The sequence below is a fragment of the Coregonus clupeaformis genome, chromosome 29, assembly GCF_020615455.1.
Source record: "Coregonus clupeaformis isolate EN_2021a chromosome 29, ASM2061545v1, whole genome shotgun sequence".
In the NCBI taxonomy this organism is placed as follows: Eukaryota; Metazoa; Chordata; class Actinopteri; order Salmoniformes; family Salmonidae; genus Coregonus; species Coregonus clupeaformis.
The window spans coordinates 27,089,497-27,107,594 of NC_059220.1; the positions used below are offsets into that span (position 1 = coordinate 27,089,497).

The 18,098-nt window shown below is 43.9% G+C and overlaps 1 protein-coding gene across 2 annotated transcripts in view; it reads left to right on the top strand.

Moving 5' to 3' along the window:
- LOC121544961 (RAC-alpha serine/threonine-protein kinase) overlaps positions 1-16,177 on the top strand; it is a 50,649-nt gene extending 34,472 nt beyond the window's left edge. Inside the window, exons 6-14 of one of the 2 annotated variants that reach the window (XM_041855233.2) lie at positions 223-354; positions 479-544; positions 1,012-1,080; positions 1,242-1,367; positions 2,160-2,288; positions 8,677-8,891; positions 8,975-9,062; positions 9,194-9,296; positions 14,096-16,177. In XM_041855233.2, coding sequence (XP_041711167.1) covers positions 223-354; positions 479-544; positions 1,012-1,080; positions 1,242-1,367; positions 2,160-2,288; positions 8,677-8,891; positions 8,975-9,062; positions 9,194-9,296; positions 14,096-14,175 — 1,008 coding nt within the window. In that variant the 3' untranslated portion in view covers positions 14,176-16,177. The remainder of the gene's footprint in view (positions 1-222; positions 355-478; positions 545-1,011; positions 1,081-1,241; positions 1,368-2,159; positions 2,289-8,676; positions 8,892-8,974; positions 9,063-9,193; positions 9,297-14,095) is intronic. The other variant, XM_041855234.2, reaches the window with a different exon arrangement.
- Positions 16,178-18,098: the final 1,921 nt, after the last annotated feature.

An 18,098-nucleotide genomic window follows, 5' to 3' on the forward strand; every position in this document is an offset into this window, starting at 1 on the left:
GTCCCCCACGCAACCGTTTTCAACATTCTCACCAGCCCTGGGGGTCAGAGGTTAAATTATCCACTGCAGCATATGAGTGGAAATTGCGGAGTGGATGAAATAGCACCTTTAAATGCTTCCATGTAGTTGTCAGTGGGATGATATGTCTTGACTAGTTAGAGCATGAATTTGTTATAGCCACTCTTTGTAACCCAGTGGCGCTTTTTCTCCCCTCGCTCATAGACTATGCACGACTTTGAATACCTCAAACTCCTAGGAAAAGGCACTTTTGGCAAAGTGATCCTGGTGAAGGAGAAGGCCACGGGACGCTACTATGCCATGAAAATCCTGAAGAAGGAAGTAATCGTAGCGAAAGTGAGTATAGGCCACTGACTGTTATGGGAAGCATGAGAATGAGAGAGAGCATGGGGGTGATCATGGATACCTAAACGGCAGCCATTGTGGGAGTTGCACAAACACTCTTTGTGATCTCTTTCAGGATGAAGTGGCACACACACTCACAGAAAACCGAGTGCTCCAGAATTCCAAGCATCCGTTCTTGACGGTGAGAGACCCCTCCACCCACTCCATATACCTAACCCAAACTTTCCTCTGGTCACAAAGACTCTGAGGAGCCACTCCACTTCAGCCAGGGAGCTTCCATTCAGGGGGAGATGCAGAATCTGTGTTGGGAGAGTTTGAGCAATGTTTACAAACACAGCAATAGACTTGGCCTCCTTTGAGGACACTAGACCTCTCATTGTCAGTTAACCACCTTTCTCAAAGTCTGTGATGCCGAGCTCTGGATAAGAGCGTCTGCCGAACTCTTCCACATTAAGTGGCTGGAGTAACACATGCTGCTTGTGTTCACCCCACTGTGGTGAATGGGGACTAGCAGTTGGCACACAACAGCAATATCCCAAAGGCAAATATCACATCAACAAAGACTTAGATTTATTTTGGAGAACATGCATTGGCAAGCTTATTTTTTCATTGATTGCAGTTGTTAAAGTTATTAGTGTATATCTCCAGGGCCTGAAATACTCCTTCCAGACCCATGACCGGTTGTGTTTCGTCATGGAGTATGCGAACGGCGGAGAGGTGAGCTTTTTAAACAGTCAATAACAACTGACACGCAAGATCCAATTTAGCTAGTAGTAGCCAATAACGCCCCACACCTCTCCTTTTGTGTACGCTAAAGCTGTTCCCTCTGTCTCTGCTCTCCCTCCCTCCCTCCTTCCCTCTCTTCCTCCCTCCTCTAGCTGTTCTTCCACCTTTCCCGGGACCGGGTGTTCTCGGAGGAGCGGGCGCGGTTCTACGGGGCGGAGATCGTGTCAGCACTGGACTACCTGCATGCTGAGAGGAACGTGGTCTACAGAGACCTGAAGGTAAGGTGGGGGAACACAGTCAGTCTCCCGACCGGAATATAAATAGTGTCCACAGCAGCAGCATGCTGCAGCCAGGGGCGCATCGATCGGCCTCCCCCTGATTCAGGCCTCACTGCAGCTGGAAACCTAGGCCTAGACCACCCCTTATTGCAGGAGTAGAATAACCACCATATCCTTCTGGACAGATGTACGATTAGTTTATTTATCTTTGTTTTCACCATTAATGTAAATAAGCAACAATGATTTATTTTTATTTTGGAGAGTGTGTAAGCGTATTGACAGTCATCTTTTACCCCCGGCATCAAACTTATTCTGTAAAGCTGTAATTTGTTCCTACCAGAAGGAAGATGCCGGTGCAGCATAAGAGCAGAGGTATTATATGACTGTTTTTAGAGGGAGGGGAGGGGGGCATCTGTAGCCCTGTTTCTTCCAGCTGATTAAACTATACCAGCCAGGTCAGCATAGGCCCCCTCCCTCCTCATACCCATGTCTCTGATCTCCCCATGGGTTTATGAGGCAGGCTCCAAACCTGCTAAGGTTCTCCTGAAAATGCCAGGGTAGCAGTATTGGAGGATGTGCTGACTGGTCTGCCTGCCTGGTGCTGCTGGCCACGTGTGAGCTACAGCTGCCAGGTGACTTTTACTGAGAGGACACTGATATTAAAAGGCAATGCATCGCTAACTCATGCCTCTCAGAGCTGAAGCCAAATCAGCTGGGCCTCAATCACACACCTCACACAGTCACTCTCCCTCCTCCTGATACTTCCTGTCTAATTCTGTCTCCTCCCCTCAGCTGGAAAATCTCATGCTGGACAAAGACGGACACATAAAGATCACTGACTTTGGACTGTGCAAGGAGGGGATCACAGACGGGGCCACCATGAAGACCTTCTGTGGGACGCCAGAGTACCTGGCCCCAGAGGTAGTGTATTCTCACTGTCCAATCACAATATTGGGGTCATTAAATCTTATCATTTTTAGTCATAAACAATATAGCCTTTGGAGCCCAACCCATGTGTCCTTCTTCCTCTTCAGATGTAACATTTTTTGAATTAGATGTTGTGAAAAGACCTGATAGTTCAGACTTTTGACATTTGTTTGCATACTGTCTCAAATTTCAGTTTAAATCAACCGAACAGAATAAAGTCACATAATTGGTAAATACCTGAATGAATTAACAGACTAAATACTGTTTGGAGAGAAGAACTGTGGTGCAGTGAATATATCCAACTACACACAACATCATAAATGTCTGTTGTCGGGCAGATTGTTAAGGCATACAAGCTATGTGGAAGAGTGGCTTTGGGACAGCTGTTCCTAAATGCCTGTCTAATCTTCAGTATAAGACATGGAGCTAATGAGTCTGCAGTGTGACTAGGGCAGGGCAGGCTGTGCCCATATTTGTTGGTTGAGAGGACATGTGTACAGGGGTGTGGCTGCTTCCCATTGCGTGCAGGTATGACATGTGTTTGAGTGGTGTGTGTAACGCGATAGGGCATTGTGTGTGTGTGTGTGTGTGTGTGTGTGTGTGTGTGTGTGTGTGTGTGATAGCCCCCTTGCCTCTTGCCATGGGATTTCTTTCCGGGAGAAGGGTGCCCATGTTGACACAGTTGCTGGCTCGTTGTTTTTAGCCGCCATTTGGAATTTGCTGGGGGGGTTGGCAGTGCCTCGGGAAACGTGAGCTTCCACCCCTGGAGAAAAGTCCACATTGGCTGCAGCTGCTCCTGGCACTGAGGGGGCTTCAAGCCCACTGCTGTCCAGGATAATAATAACAATAATAACAATTGATTGCATTTGTAAAGTGCTTTTTATTATACAAGAATAATCTCAGTGCATCAAATAAAAGTTAAAATAGAAGAATCTTTATTTTTTTCAAACAAAGCAAATATATATAACCATATCATAAAAGCAACAATCAAAGTCTAGGATGAAGGGTAGGCCAGCCAATAAAGATAAGTCTTAAGGCCTGCTTTAAAAGCCACAACAGTCTGAACAGCCCTATTCAGGATGCCTATCCTGACCTGGGCAAAGCCAGGGCCACGCACGTTGTCCTCACGTCACTTCTCCCCAGTAACATTCTCCAATGGCGCTTTCATCTGACATCTTCATACAGTGAGGGAAAAAAGTATTTGATCCCCTGCTGATTTTGTACGTTTGCCCACTGACAAAGACATGATCTGTCTATAATTTTAATGGTAGGTTTATTTGAACAGTGAGAGACAGAATAACAAAAAAATCCAGAAAAACGCATGTCAAAAATGTTATAAATTGATTTGCATTTTAATGAGGGAAATAAGTATTTGACCCCTCTACAAAACATGACTTAGTACTTGATGGCAAAACCTCACTTAGTACTTGATGGCAATCAGAGGTCAGACGTTTCTTGTAGTTGGCCACCAGGTTTGCACACATCTCAGGAGGGATTTTGTTCCACTCCTCTTTGCAGATCTTCTCCAAGTCATTAAGGTTTTGAGGCTGACGTTTGGCAACTCGACCCTTCAGCTCCCTCCACAGATTTTCTATGGGATTAAGGTCTGGAGACTGGCTAGGCCACTCCAGGACCTTAATGTGCTCCTTCTTGAGCCACTCCTTTGTTGCCTTGGTCGTGTGTTTTGGGTCATTGTCATGCTGGAATACCCATCCACGACCCATTTTCAATGCCCTGGCTGAGGGAAGGAGGTTCTCACTCAAGATTTGACGGTACATGGCGCCGTCCATCGTCCCTTTGATGCGGTGAAGTTGTCCTGTCCCCTTAGCAGAAAAACACCCCCAAAGCATAATGTTTCCACCTCCATGTTTGACGGTGGGGATGGTGTTCTTGGGGTCATAGGCAGCATTCCTCCTCCTCCAAACACGGCGAGTTGAGTTGATGCCAAAGAGCTCAATTTTGGTCTCATCTGACCACAACACTTTCACCCAGTTCTCCTCTGAATCATTCAGAAGTTCATTGGCAAACTTCAGACGGGCCTGCATATGTGCTTTGTTGAGCAGGGGGACCTTGCGGGCGCTGCAGGATTTCAGTCCTTCACGGCGTAGTGTGTTACCAATTGTTTTCTTGGTGACTATGGTCCCAGCTGCCTTGAGATCATTGACAAGATCCTCCCGTGTAGTTCTGGGCTGATTCCGCACCGATCTCATGATCATTGCAACTCCATGAGGTGAGATCTTGCATGGAGCCCCAGGCCGAGGGAGGTTGACAGGTCTTTTGTGTTTCTTCCATTTGAGAATAATCGCACCAACTGTTGTCACCTTCTCACCAAGCTGCTTGACAATGGTCTTGTAGCCCATTCCAGCCTTGTGTAGGTCTACAATCTTGTCCCTGACATCCTTGGAGAGCTCTTTGGTCTTGGCCATGGTGGAGAGTTTGGAATATGATTGATTGATTGCTTCTGTGGACAGGTGTCTTTTATTCAGGTAACAAACTGAGATTAGGAGCACTCCCTTTAAGTGTGTGCTCCTAATCTCAGCTGGTTACCTGTATAAAAGACACCTGGGAGCCAGAAATCTTTCTGATTGAGAGGGGGTCAAATACTTATTTCCCTCATTAAAATGCAAATCAATTTATAACATTTTTGACATGCGTTTTTCTGGATTTTTTTGTTGTTATTCTGTCTCTCACTGTTCAAATAAACCTACCATTAAAATTATTGACAGATCATGTCTTTGTCAGTGGGCAAACGTACAAAATCAGCAGGGGATCAAATACTTTTTTCCCTCACTGTATTCATCTCTCTTAGAGGACCATCCTGATCTAGGGCATAGCCTACAGTAGCGAACATCACAAAAGCCAACCAGAGCATGAATTACTATATAACCATAATGTCACCCACTCATACTAGGGCAAGCAAAAGGCAAATGATAAGTAAAAGGAAAAAGTCTGTTTATATCATTTCATGTTTTATGTGGGGTATGTTAGAAATGTGCTGAAAAACAACCTCCATTAACTGGAACCCCCACCTGTCCACCCCCAGCTCTTCCTCTTCCATTCTGTACACAGTAACATTCTAGCTAGTGGCATCCTATAACAGCCCCAGCTCTGCTCTTGCTCCAGCAGCGGAGACATCAGGGGGCGTTTCCGTGGAGACAGGGTCGCCGCAGAGCGTCTCTATGGAGCCAGGGCCAGGCAGTGTTACAGGTTGTTCTGCGGTAAACAATGACCTTGTTGTGTGTGCTGCACAGGAATGCTGTAATGTCTGGGAATATTCCAAAGGCCAGGAGCTCAGTGCTGTAAACCTGCCTCTAGAGTACACCCATGGAACCAGTTTCACCTAATCCACTGTGAAATAGAGTAGTTTTACAGAAACATTGGAACAGTAATGACTGAAGCTGATTTGGGAAAGTTATGAACAATGGAATTAAGGAGAGTGAAGGAAATCACATATGTGACCCAGTGATATGTGTTTGGGAGAGGGACGGAAGCTGTGTTTGTGTTAGAGGGAGAAGAGTAAGATGGAGGGTAGTATCAAGTGGAGGAAAAGCACAGCAAGTGTATATTTCTCTTCCCCTCCTCCCTCCACTCTGCACTGTGCTGTCCTTTGGGCCAGTGTAACAGAGTCGGTCCAGGCAGCCCTGGTTACGTGTGAGGGATGAGCTTGGCTCCTGTGGTCCTGGCAACTCCACAGCTGTGGCGCTCTTCTACATACTGTATATGGGGCAGCTGCAGGCCCAGCTGTCGCACGGTGTGAATCACACGACAGCAGCGCTGGAAATAGAGACGGTCCAGTAATCCTAGCACCGTGCCGGCTTCAGGTTACCCCTGCCCTCCGAGTCCTCCTCGCCCCTAACCGCAGCGCCAAGCAGCGTTCCCGCAGACGCACACACACACACTGCCCACCCACGCGCACAAACACTCCGGCTTTGTTCCATTTCGGCCACGTCCGTCCATCTGTTCGGCCTGCCTCCTCTCTCTGGGTCTGTGTACCTTCATGTTCATATTTAATTATATTAGGCTGCCCCCTTACCTATGAATCTATTCCTGGACCGGTCTATCTCACCACATATAACCTTTGATGTTTTAAAGAACAGCCTGTTCTCAGTGACTTGATTTCACCTACAACATCCTTCCGGTACTGTTGACCCAACTACACATCCCAGAAGGCCTTGTATAGTAACAAATCAAAGAGTGTACTGACATTCAACAGGTTGCCCCAGTTGGTCAGCACAGAGCTGAAGCAAGCCAATTGATTAGAACGTGTGAACACGTCATCTTCCATGGTGTGTGAACCTCCACCTCCGTGACTAAGGGCTGTGGCCGGGGTGTGGTGTGATGTGGTTAGATATACAGTGCATTCAGAAAGTATTCAGACCCCTCGACTTTTTCCACATTTTGTTACGTTACAGCCTTAATCTAAAATTGATTAAATTGTTTTTTTCCCCTCATCATTCTACACACAATACCCCATAATGACAAAGCTGAAATATCACATTTACATAAGTATTCAGACCCTTTACTCAGTACTTTGTTGAAGCATTACAGCCTAGTCTTCTTGGGTATGACGCTACAAGCTTGGCACACCTTTATTTGGGGAGTTTCTCACACTCTTCTCTGCAGATCCTCTCAAGCTCTGTCAGGTTGGATGGGGAACGTCGCTGCACAGCTATTTTCAGGTCTCTCCAGAGATGTTAGATCGGGTTCAAGTCCGGGCTCCGGCTGGGCCGCTCAAGGACATTCAGAGACTTGTCCCGAAGCCACTCCTGTGTTGTCTTGGCTCTGTGCTTAGGGTTGTTGTCCTGGTGGAAGGTGGTCCTGAGCACTCTGGAGCAGGTTTTCATCAAGGATCTCTCTGTACTTTGCTCCGTTCATCTTTCCCTCGATCCTGACTAGTCTCCCAGTCCCTGCCGCTGAAAAACATCCCCACAGCATGATGCTGCGACCACCATGCTTCACTGTAGGGATGGTGCCAGGTTTCCTCCAGACGTGACGCTTGGCATTCAGGCCAAAGAGTTCAATATTGGTTTCATCAGACCAGAGAATCTTGTTTCTCATGGTCTGAGAGTCCTTTAGGTGCCTTTTGGCAAACTCCAAGCGGGCTGTCATGTGCCTTTTACTGAGGAGTGGCTTCCGTCTGGCCACTCTACCATAAAGGGATGATTGGTGGAGTGCTGCAGAGATGGTTATCCTTCTGGAAGGTTTTCCCATCTCCACAGAAGAACTCTGGAGGTCTGTCAGAGTGACCATCGGGTTCTTGGTCACCTCCCTGACCAAGGCCCTTCTCTCCCGATTTCTCAGTTTGGCCAGGCGGCCAGCTCTAGGAAGAGTCTTGGTGGTTCCAAACTTCTTCCATTTAAGAATGATGGAGTCCACTGTGTTCTTGGGGACCTTCAATGCTGCAGAAATGTGTGGTAGTCTTTCCCATATCTGTGCATCGACACAATCCTGTCTCTGAGCTCTACGGACAATTCCTTCGACCTCATGGCTTGGTTTTTGCTCTGACATGCACTGTCAACTGTGGGACCTTATATAGACGGTCTTGTGCCTTTCCAAATCATGTCCAATCAATTGAATTTACCACAGGTGGACTCCAATCAAGGTAGAAACATCAAGGATGATAAATGGGAACAGGATGCACCTGAGCTCAATTTCGAGTCTCATAGCAAATGGTCTGAATACTTATGTAAATAAGATATTTCTGTTTTTTATTTCTAATACATTTGCAAACATTTCTAAAAACCTGTTTTCGCTTTGTCATTATGGGGTATTATGTGTAGATTGATGAGAGGGAAAAAACAATTTAATAAATTTTAGAATAAGGCTGTAACGTAACAAAATGTGGAAAAATTGAAGGGGTCGAATGCACTGAAGGAATGTTGTTCTACTTCAGCTGCTATGGGGACCTCTGCTGCCTCTAAGTGGTCCGCCCCAGTCCCTGTCCCTCCCTCATGTTGGTGTGTACTGCAGACCTCTGGTGATTAAATATGCAGGGCTCCAGGGGAAATTCTATCCCTGCTCCTATTGTGAGATGTGAGTCAGTGCTTGCTGTGGCTGGTCGGAAAGCCCAGACCAGGAGAAGGGGGGTACAATGGCCTCAGGGTTCTTTATACAGGCTGGAGAGCTGCTGACCTCACTACTCACCTAATGTCCAACCACTTAGCTAATAGATAGGTTTCAGAGATCTAAACCAAGAATGTATAGTATGTGTGTGTCTCTTGATGCCGTCATAGGGCTGAACGTACATTTGAACTCCTGCTAGCCCTACTATTGTCCTTGTACTGTCCTCTATGCTTCCAAGTATGATTGTGTAATTGTCCATGGTGGTATTAGTAAAGTTGTATTATATTTTATTGAGTTGTGGTTGTACTGTGTTGTCCAGGTTCTGGAGGACAATGACTACGGCCGGGCGGTGGACTGGTGGGGTCTGGGCGTGGTCATGTATGAAATGATGTGCGGTCGGCTGCCCTTCTACAACCAGGACCACGAGAAGCTGTTTGAGCTCATCCTCATGGAGGACATCCGTTTCCCACGCACCCTGGGCCCTGAGGGCAGGTCCCTGCTCTCAGGCCTGCTCAAGAAGGACCCCAAGCAGCGGTAAGTAGGCCTCTCCTCCCTTGTCATTCCAACCAAAAAGGCCTCTGTAGTTACTCTTGTCCATTGGTCCCTGTGTCTTCCAGGTTAGGTGGTGGACAGAATGATGCTAAGGAGATCATGCAGCACAAATTCTTTGCTGGGATTGAATGGCAAGATGTTTATGAGAAGAAGGTAAATCGGTGTTCCACTTTCCATTACTTCAGAGAACAACCAATACATATGACCAGGCCTGCAACTGTCTACACTCTTATTGACAGGACAGATGTGCCAATGTGCTCATGATGTCCTCTCTTCTCTCACAGCTGGTCCCGCCCTTCAAGCCGCAGGTTACCTCAGAAACGGACACACGGTATTTTGACGAGGAGTTCACAGCACAGACCATCACTATTACGCCGCCCGGACAAGGTCCTACCTCACCCACTGCCACTGTATCTTTACAGAATACCCACACACACCACACTCGCATCACAGAGAACAGTATTATGAGCCCAATAGACAATCATCATACTAATGTTTTTCACTGACTCACTGGACCTGAATGCTTTTGTTTAATAGTGTTGATCATAGTCTGACTCAGTAAGGATGAACTGGACACACAAGTGGTTCTAAATGTCATTACTGTAGAGAATACGACAGCCACTTACTGAGTTTCAGAATCTCACATAAATTCCCATCCCCCTCTTCAGAGATTTTCTGTAAAATGAGAACTTGAACTGAACTTTAAATTATTATTATCATGGCTCCAAAGGTCAGTGTTTATTTTTGGGGGGTTACAGAATTGCAGTGTATCAAACGAAAACCCTAGCTGTTCTACATTGTTTAGTTATAGATAGAATTTTGATTGAAGACAATAATATTCTTCGTCTTGTTGTTAGGCTCATGAGAGAATGCCCCTTATTTCTACTTTAAATGCAGTCCTATCTTTGCTTACTATCAGACTGCCTAGTACTTGGAATGGAATGAGTTTTGGGTACTCCCAGTAGTTTTACAACCTATTCATTGAACAAATAAAATAAACCCTTTTAAAGGTGCACTCCATAAGAGTTCCATGTGCAAATAGTCCTTGATGTACAGTACCAGTCAAAAGTTTAGACACACTTACTCATTCAAGGGTTTTTCTTTATTTTTACTATTTTCTACATTGTAGAATAATAGTGGACATCAAAACTATGAAGTAACACATATGGAATTATGTTGTAACCAAAAAAGTGTTAAACACATCAAAATATATTTTATATTTGAGATTCTTCAAATAGCCACTCTTTGCCTTGATGACAGCTTTGTGCACTCTTGGCATTCTCTCAACCAGCTTCACCTGGAATAGTTTTCCAACAGTCTTGAAGGAGTTCCCACATATGCAGAGCACTTGTTGGCTGCTTCTACTTCACTCTTCCGTCCGACTCATCCCAAACCATCTCGATTCGGTTGAGGTCGAGGGATTGTGGAGGCCAGGTCATCTGATGCAGCACTCCATCACTCTCCTTCTAGGTAAAATAGCCCTTACACAGCCTGGAGGTGTGTTAAGTAATTGTCCTGTTGAAAAACAAATGATAGTCCCACTAAGCCCAAACCAGATGGGATGGCTTATCGCTGCAGAATGCTGTGGTAGCCATGCTAGTTAAGTGTGCCTTGAATTCTAAATAAATCACAGACAGTGTCACCAGCAAAGCACCCCCACACCATAACACCTCCTCCTCAATGCTTTACAGTGGGAAATACACATGAGGAGATTATCTGTTCACCCACACCACGTCTCACAAAGACACAGCGGTTGGAACCAAAAATCTCAAATTTGGACTCCACCGGTCTAATGTCTATTGCTCATGTTTCTTGGCCCAAGTAGGTATCTTCTTATTATTGGGGTCCTTTAGTAGTGGTTTCTTTGCAGCAATTCGACCATGAAGGCCTGATTCACACAGTCTCCTCTGAATTGTTGATGTTGAGATGTGTCTGTGACTTGAACTCTGTGAAGCATTTATTTGGGCTGCAATTTCTGAGGCTGGTAACTGTAATGAACTTATCCTCTGCAGCAGAGGTAACTCTGGGTCTTCCATTCCTGTGGCGGTCCTCATGAGAGCCAGTTTCATCCTAGTGCTTGATGGTTTTTGCGACCGCACTTGAAGAAACGTTCAAAATTCTTGAAATATTCCGTATTGACTGAACTTCATGTCTTAAAGTAACGATGGACTGTCGTTTCTCTTTGCTTATTTGAGCTGTTCTTGCCATAATATGGACTTGGTCTTTTACCAAATAGGGCTATCTTCTGTATACTCCCCCTACCTTGTCACAACACAACTCATTGGCTCAAACGCATTAAGGAGGAAAGAAATTCCACAATTGAACTTTTAAGAAGGCACACCTGTTAATTGAAATGCATTCCAGGTGACTACCTCATGAAGCTGGTTGAGAGAATGCCAAGAGTGTGCAAAGCTGTCATCAAGGCAAAGGGTGGCTATTTGAAGAATCTCAAATATAAAATATATTTTTATTTGTTTAACGCTTTTTTGGTTACTACATGATTCCATATGTGTTATTTCATAGTTTAAGTCTTCACTATTATTCTACAATGTAAAAAAATATCAAAAATAGAGAAAAAACCTTGAATGAGTAGGTGTGTCCAAACTTTTGACTGGTACTGTATATGATACTGTATATCTGTACTGTAGTAGTCAAGGAATTAAATCCCACGAGAGAAAGAAATTACAAAGTTTGATCATCATCAAATAATAACAAGATAACTAATAATGTAAGCATACTGTGTCCATAATAAGTATATACAGTGGGGAAAAAAAGTATTTAGTCAGCCACCAATTGTGCAAGTTCTCCCACTTAAAAAGATGAGAGAGGCCTGTAATTTTCATCATAGGTACACGTCAACTATGACAGACAAATTGAGAAAAAATAATCCAGAAAATCACATTGTAGGATTTTTTATGAATTTATTTGCAAAGTATGGTGGAAAATAAGTATTTGGTCACCTACAAACCAGCAAGATTTCTGGCTCTCACAGACCTGTAACTTCTTCTTTAAGAGGCTCCTCTGTCCTCCACTCGTTACCTGTATTAATGGCACCTGTTTGAACTTGTTATCAGTATAAAAGACACCTGTCCACAACCTCAAACAGTCACACTCCAAACTCCACTATGGCCAAGACCAAAGAGCTGTCAAAGGACACCAGAAACAAAATTGTAGACCTGCACCAGGCTGGGAAGACTGAATCTGCAATAGGTAAGCAGCTTGGTTTGAAGAAATCAACTGTGGGAGCAATTATTAGGAAATGGAAGACATACAAGACCACTGATAATCTCCCTCGATCTGGGGCTCCATGCAAGATCTCACCCCGTGGGGTCAAAATGATCACAAGAACGGTGAGCAAAAATCCCAGAACCACACGGGGGGGACCTAGTGAATGACCTGCAGAGAGCTGGGACCAAAGTAACAAAGCCTACCATCAGTAACACACTACGCCGCCAGGGACTCAAATCCTGCAGTGCCAGACGTGTCCCCCCTGCTTAAGCCAGTACATGTCCAGGCCCGTCTGAAGTTTGCTAGAGTGCATTTGGATGATCCAGAAGAGGATTGGGAGAATGTCATATGGTCAGATGAAACCAAAATATAACTTTTTGGTAAAAACTCAACTCGTCGTGTTTGGAGGACAAAGAATGCTGAGTTGCATCCAAAGAACACCATACCTACTGTGAAGCATGGGGGTGGAAACATCATGCTTTGGGGCTGTTTTTCTGCAAAGGGACCAGGACGACTGATCCGTGTAAAGGAAAGAATGAATGGGGCCATGTATCGTGAGATTTTGAGTGAAAACCTCCTTCCATCAGCAAGGGCATTGAAGATGAAACGTGGCTGGGTCAATCAGCATGACAATGATCCCAAACACACCGCCCGGGCAACGAAGGAGTGGCTTCGTAAGAAGCATTTCAAGGTCCTGGAGTGGCCTAGCCAGTCTCCAGATCTCAACCCCATAGAAAATCTTTGGAGGGAGTTGAAAGTCCGTGTTGCCCAACGACAGCCCCAAAACATCACTGCTCTAGAGGAGATCTACATGGAGGAATGGGCCAAAATACCAGCAACAGTGTGTGAAAACCTTGTGAAGACTTACAGAAAACGTTTGACCTGTGTCATTGCCAACAAAGGGTATATAACAAAGTATTGAGAAACTTTTGTTATTGACCAAATACTTATTTTCCACCATAATTTGCAAATAAATTCATAAAAAATCCTACAATTTGATTTTCTGGATTCTTTTTTCTCATTTTGTCTGTCATAGTTGACGTGTACCTATGATGAAAATTACAGGCCTCTCTCATCTTTTTAAGTGGGAGAACTTGCACAATTGGTGGCTGACTAAATACTTTTTTCCCCCACTGTAGGTTGTATGTTGGGAGCTTTTGGGAAAGAGCACAGTTAGAAAGATATGGCATATAGAAGCAAACCGGATGGACATCATGAAAATGATCGGAGAGGTTGAGAGGAGAAGAAGTCCAGTTGAAAAAACTAACAAAATATTATTACAATATATTACATATTATATATTATTGTAAAATTGACTGTGTCCATAAAATGTAGATAGTAAGTATAAGCTGGAAGTAGAGGCCTAAGCATTGTTGTTCACTAATTTACCCCAAGTAGGGAAAGGATGGCGGGGTTGAAAAGTAACAAAGGGGAGTATATATATAAAAAACATGGGGGATTGGAAGTGATGCAGACAATTACATTGATGGAAGTTACAATCCCCCCCCCAAAAGAAAATAAGTTTGATCATCATTTAGAGGTATAGATTGCACTCTCCAAGGCAAGTATTGAAATGAGAATGGGGGAAAGTCCATGGGGAAGGTCCATGTTCCCTATCCCAGTGCAATTAATGCGAGGTCAAATTACATAGAGCTTATTCAATTCCTCTGGGGGATTTGTGCCCTCTCCTGGAACGCGTGTGTAACATCTATGTTATTCCATAGTTCACTGTGTCCCTCAAATGGTGGTGCTAGAGCGCTAGCAGTGTGTGCCAAACTGCACACTGGGCTAGTTCTAGGTACATTATGCATTAGGACTAAATCAAAATGCTTTTGGTAGTCACCGAGATGAAAAAGAACAAATGGAATTAAACAAATGTGATTAGATTAACGTTATACACTAATTGAGTTCTCTCTGTGCCATCCCGCTGTTTCCTTCCCACTCATTTTGTATTCCAGAAGACAGCATGGAGTCGTTTGACAGCGAACGGAGGCCCCACTTCCCACAGTTCTCCTACTCAGCGAGTGGGACAGCCTAAACACCCCTTCTCATTTCTCTGGTCCCACCATTTCCCCTCACCCCACCAGACTGCACATCCAACTACATTCGCCCTATCCTTTTTTTACTTCACCAGTGTCGCAGATAGTATTGTTGAACAGACATTTGCTATCTGCAGGTTCGGTAATTATATGGGAAAATACTTCATACTACACAAATGAAAAACTGGTTGTTTCTGTGGCTTCTTAAGACTTTTCTAATGGTGAGAGATAACACTACAGTGCATTTCATGTTTGTCTTGATGTGTACAGACAGACAAGCTTGATGTTCATAAAACCACACTTTATAGGAAAAGGGTGGCAATGCAGCAATGTGGTATATCATTTTAGAATGATAAGGCTACACTTTCCTAAACTTCTGTTTGCTTTGCTTCTGTCAGCACCTGTAATATTTGTCACATACTATTCACAAAGTTAACATTTGCCCTGAACATTTTAGGTGACCATAAGGATTGTATCGGAATTAGCCATGTAAAATGTAAATGTATTTTGCTGTTCTTTGTTTAAGACAAAGACATATTGTGGACCAACAGCAACAACATTAGATTACCAATGACTTAATTTTCCATGTAGTGGGAGGTTAATCTTATTTAGATATTGTTATCAAGACCTTCACACTACACTATCACTATTCGACCAACACTTTGAAACACCTTGGGCTGCCATTGAATGTACCCAATCAATAAAATGTATAATTCTGCATACCTAACTGTTGTAGAACATGGTTGATTCTCATAGGACTTCCATCCCTCAAAATAACATTCTTATCAGACTGTTAGAGCCCCGAAACATTATAGAAGAAAGTGAGAATGACCACTGTCAGAGCGCTGCCACTCCATAATCAGTCTAATGAGAAATTGTGCAATACAATGGCAGACACTTAAAGAACTGATTCTGAGAGCAGGCATACAATGTAAATGTGTTAAAGCTTGCCATCACTGAATCTCAGAACTGTGTCTACACGGTCAATTGGATATCCATTTGCTGTTGTCCCATTGAAAAGACAGTTACTCTGGACTATGTGCTTGGATCATGATGCCTTCCTGTCTGAATGCTGTGTTCAAAACACTCTCGGCTGCTTCTTTCTGAACTGGCCAGTCAGGTACTGATCCTTTCTGCCCAATCAGGGAATCTTCTCTCTTCTGTCTCCTCTGGGTTGTTCCTCTTCTACAGTATTGGGTGTTTTCCTCCCAGTGCACTCACTACAGCCTCAATGAGGTCACTATAACAACACACACTCCTTTAGGACTTACTCCATAAACAAGCTGGGCTGTGGTTAAGGGGAAAACAAGTTGAGTCAGCTTTGATCTCTATAGGTAGGGATGAGGATCCATTCCTCTGTACATGGTTCTGAGTTGTTATTTATAGAAAACCAGCAATGAAAATGAGTTTGACTGTGCCAATGATATGCAATTTCCTGCCCCAAAACATGTATGTATTTGTACACTTATTTGTACTTGTTACACTTTGCAGTCGGAAATGACTGAATCAGAGCATAATCTCTCGATGTCAATTCTGAAAGGTGTGAACTATGAAAGGCTTGTTTACGTAATTAACCCCCCCTATACAGATTGCTGTAGATAAACTGAGAATCTTGGAAATGCTTTTTGGGGAAACTGCGCAATGAGTGTTTCAAGAAAACTGCAGTGTTTTCAGATGACTGATAACTCAAAAGTTAATCATATGTTATTGAATGTAAAGGCATTTTTATTTTCACCTCAATTCCTTTTTCTCAAACAAACAATTGTTCAATTGTTAGATTGGATTATTGCTTATTCCTGTGCTCTCACCCTTTGCTGTCACCCTATGAAAATTGGGAAATGACTTTTATACCTTTCTTTTTCAAATGTTTGTGCCTGCCCTTTCCCATTCCTGAAACTGAGGACACCAGCTTTAGTAAACAAATAATATAACCTTTGTACACACTGTTTTTACGGTTTTGTATTTTCTTTCAAATTGATTATATAAAAGGTCTTAACTAAACCTGTGCCAACTTGTCTTTTGTTCAGGTGATCATTCAGCCATCGTTACAGAACCTCTATCTTCTCTGATATGCTTCTAACCAACAGTCATAGCACAAGCTTGACTTGCTAATGCTTTGGATCTGAGTGAAGTACTTTTTAAAAAATCACTCATGAGGCGAGCGTCTGAAACAAATGATGAATAAACCTAAATACTGAGTGGTTGGATTTAGCCCCGTAACTGTACCTCTACAGGATTGCTTAGGTCCATGTCTGTCTGGCTCTCTCTGCAGCTGGTCAGAGCTGGAGGAGAAGCTCCCTTGGGCCAGACCCAGATGGTACAGTCTCTGGAGCAGATGTTGACAGCCAGGGCTCAGTCTGTCTGTGGCCAGCTGCACTGCTCCTCACCCCAGGACCATGGTTGTGCCCAGTGTGGGGCTCACCTGACAACCGCTTCTCACCTGGCTCCAGCTGCACAACCCACAATGCACCTCTTTGTGTTAGCAATTATGTTCTGCCCACTCCTGGGATGTGTTTTAGGGAACTTGTCAATTACTGACTACACAGTCTCTACCTCTTTCCCCTTACCTCACTGTACCAATCTTTCCTCTTTTAATCTCTGAGGATTTAAAACTCATCTATGCTTTATATATATATCCCGGGGCGGCAGGTATCCTAGCAGTTAGTGTTGGGACAGTAACCGAAAGGTTAGCAGCAAGGTGGAAAAATCTGCCGTTCTGCCCTTGAGCAAGGCAGTTAACCCACCTCACAACAACTGCTCCCCGGAGTTGGGTTAAATGTGGAAGACATTTTGGTTGTATGCATTCAGTTGTGCAACTGACTAAGTCTCCCGCGTCCCACTAAAGTTGAAGTCTTCATGTGAAGTTTGCTAGAGGAGAATCAACCCTTACTGCCATTAGAGGCCATTTAGATCCAGGACGGAATGGAAGAGGGCTCCAAGAAAAGGCTTTAGGCATATATAAGATGTGCTTTCCCTACTGTCAATGCCCATGACTGTCAATACCCAACTACTCACATGGCTGCCTGCAAGGCCCTCAATGGCTAGAATAAAAGAGGGTGTGTTAAGATTAAAGAAACTGGTGGTCGTAATTGACTGGGATGACAGGTTTCTTTGTCGATACTTTCAAAGTGAGCAGGGAAACAAAAGGGGGTTTCCCTGAGAGAGAGAGAGAGAGAGAGGTTACAACCTCAGAGAAACCAGTTTTAAAGAAGGACAGGGATTAAGTCTCAACAATGGAGTAAGAGAGTCTGAGTTTGGGGAAAGTTTGGTGTCAATGTGAGCTAGTCTGGACCCAGATGTGCTTAAACAAACTTCTATGACTTATGCCATGTACTCAACCCTTGGTAGTTATGTTGCACCTGCATAAGCTATGGAAAAGTAAAATGTAGTGATCTGTGTACTATGTTAAAGTAGTTTCAGGTGCTTACTAGCAACTGGAATTTTGAGACAGACATGTTTTACTTAGTCATAGATCACCATCTAGCGGAGAGTAGCAGAACATCTTTGATAGGTAATTCTCATTAGACAAAGTGATCGTCAGTACTTCCGGGTCACTGAATTTTCCAAATAAAAGTCCCCCACGTAATAGTAGAAAAGTGTAATTAACCTGCATTTATTCATGATGTATGAAAAATAGTCTAAACAGTAACAATGATTCATATGTTTTCATTGTTAAGTGACATTTGCATTAATTTGGGGTTTTAAAACATGTTCCAAGATCAAATAAATGCCCTCAATGCAAATCACTGCATATGCATTACATATTGGCTTATAGAGAAAAAATGATTATTTGTGCTGATGGGACGTGGGGAGTACTCAGTAGGGTCTGTAGAATCTATATATGGTGTCATTTCATGGAGCTCCGAATAATACGGAGTGTTGCTGGCCTTTTACTGTGGTCAAACAGCTTAAAATGCTTGGA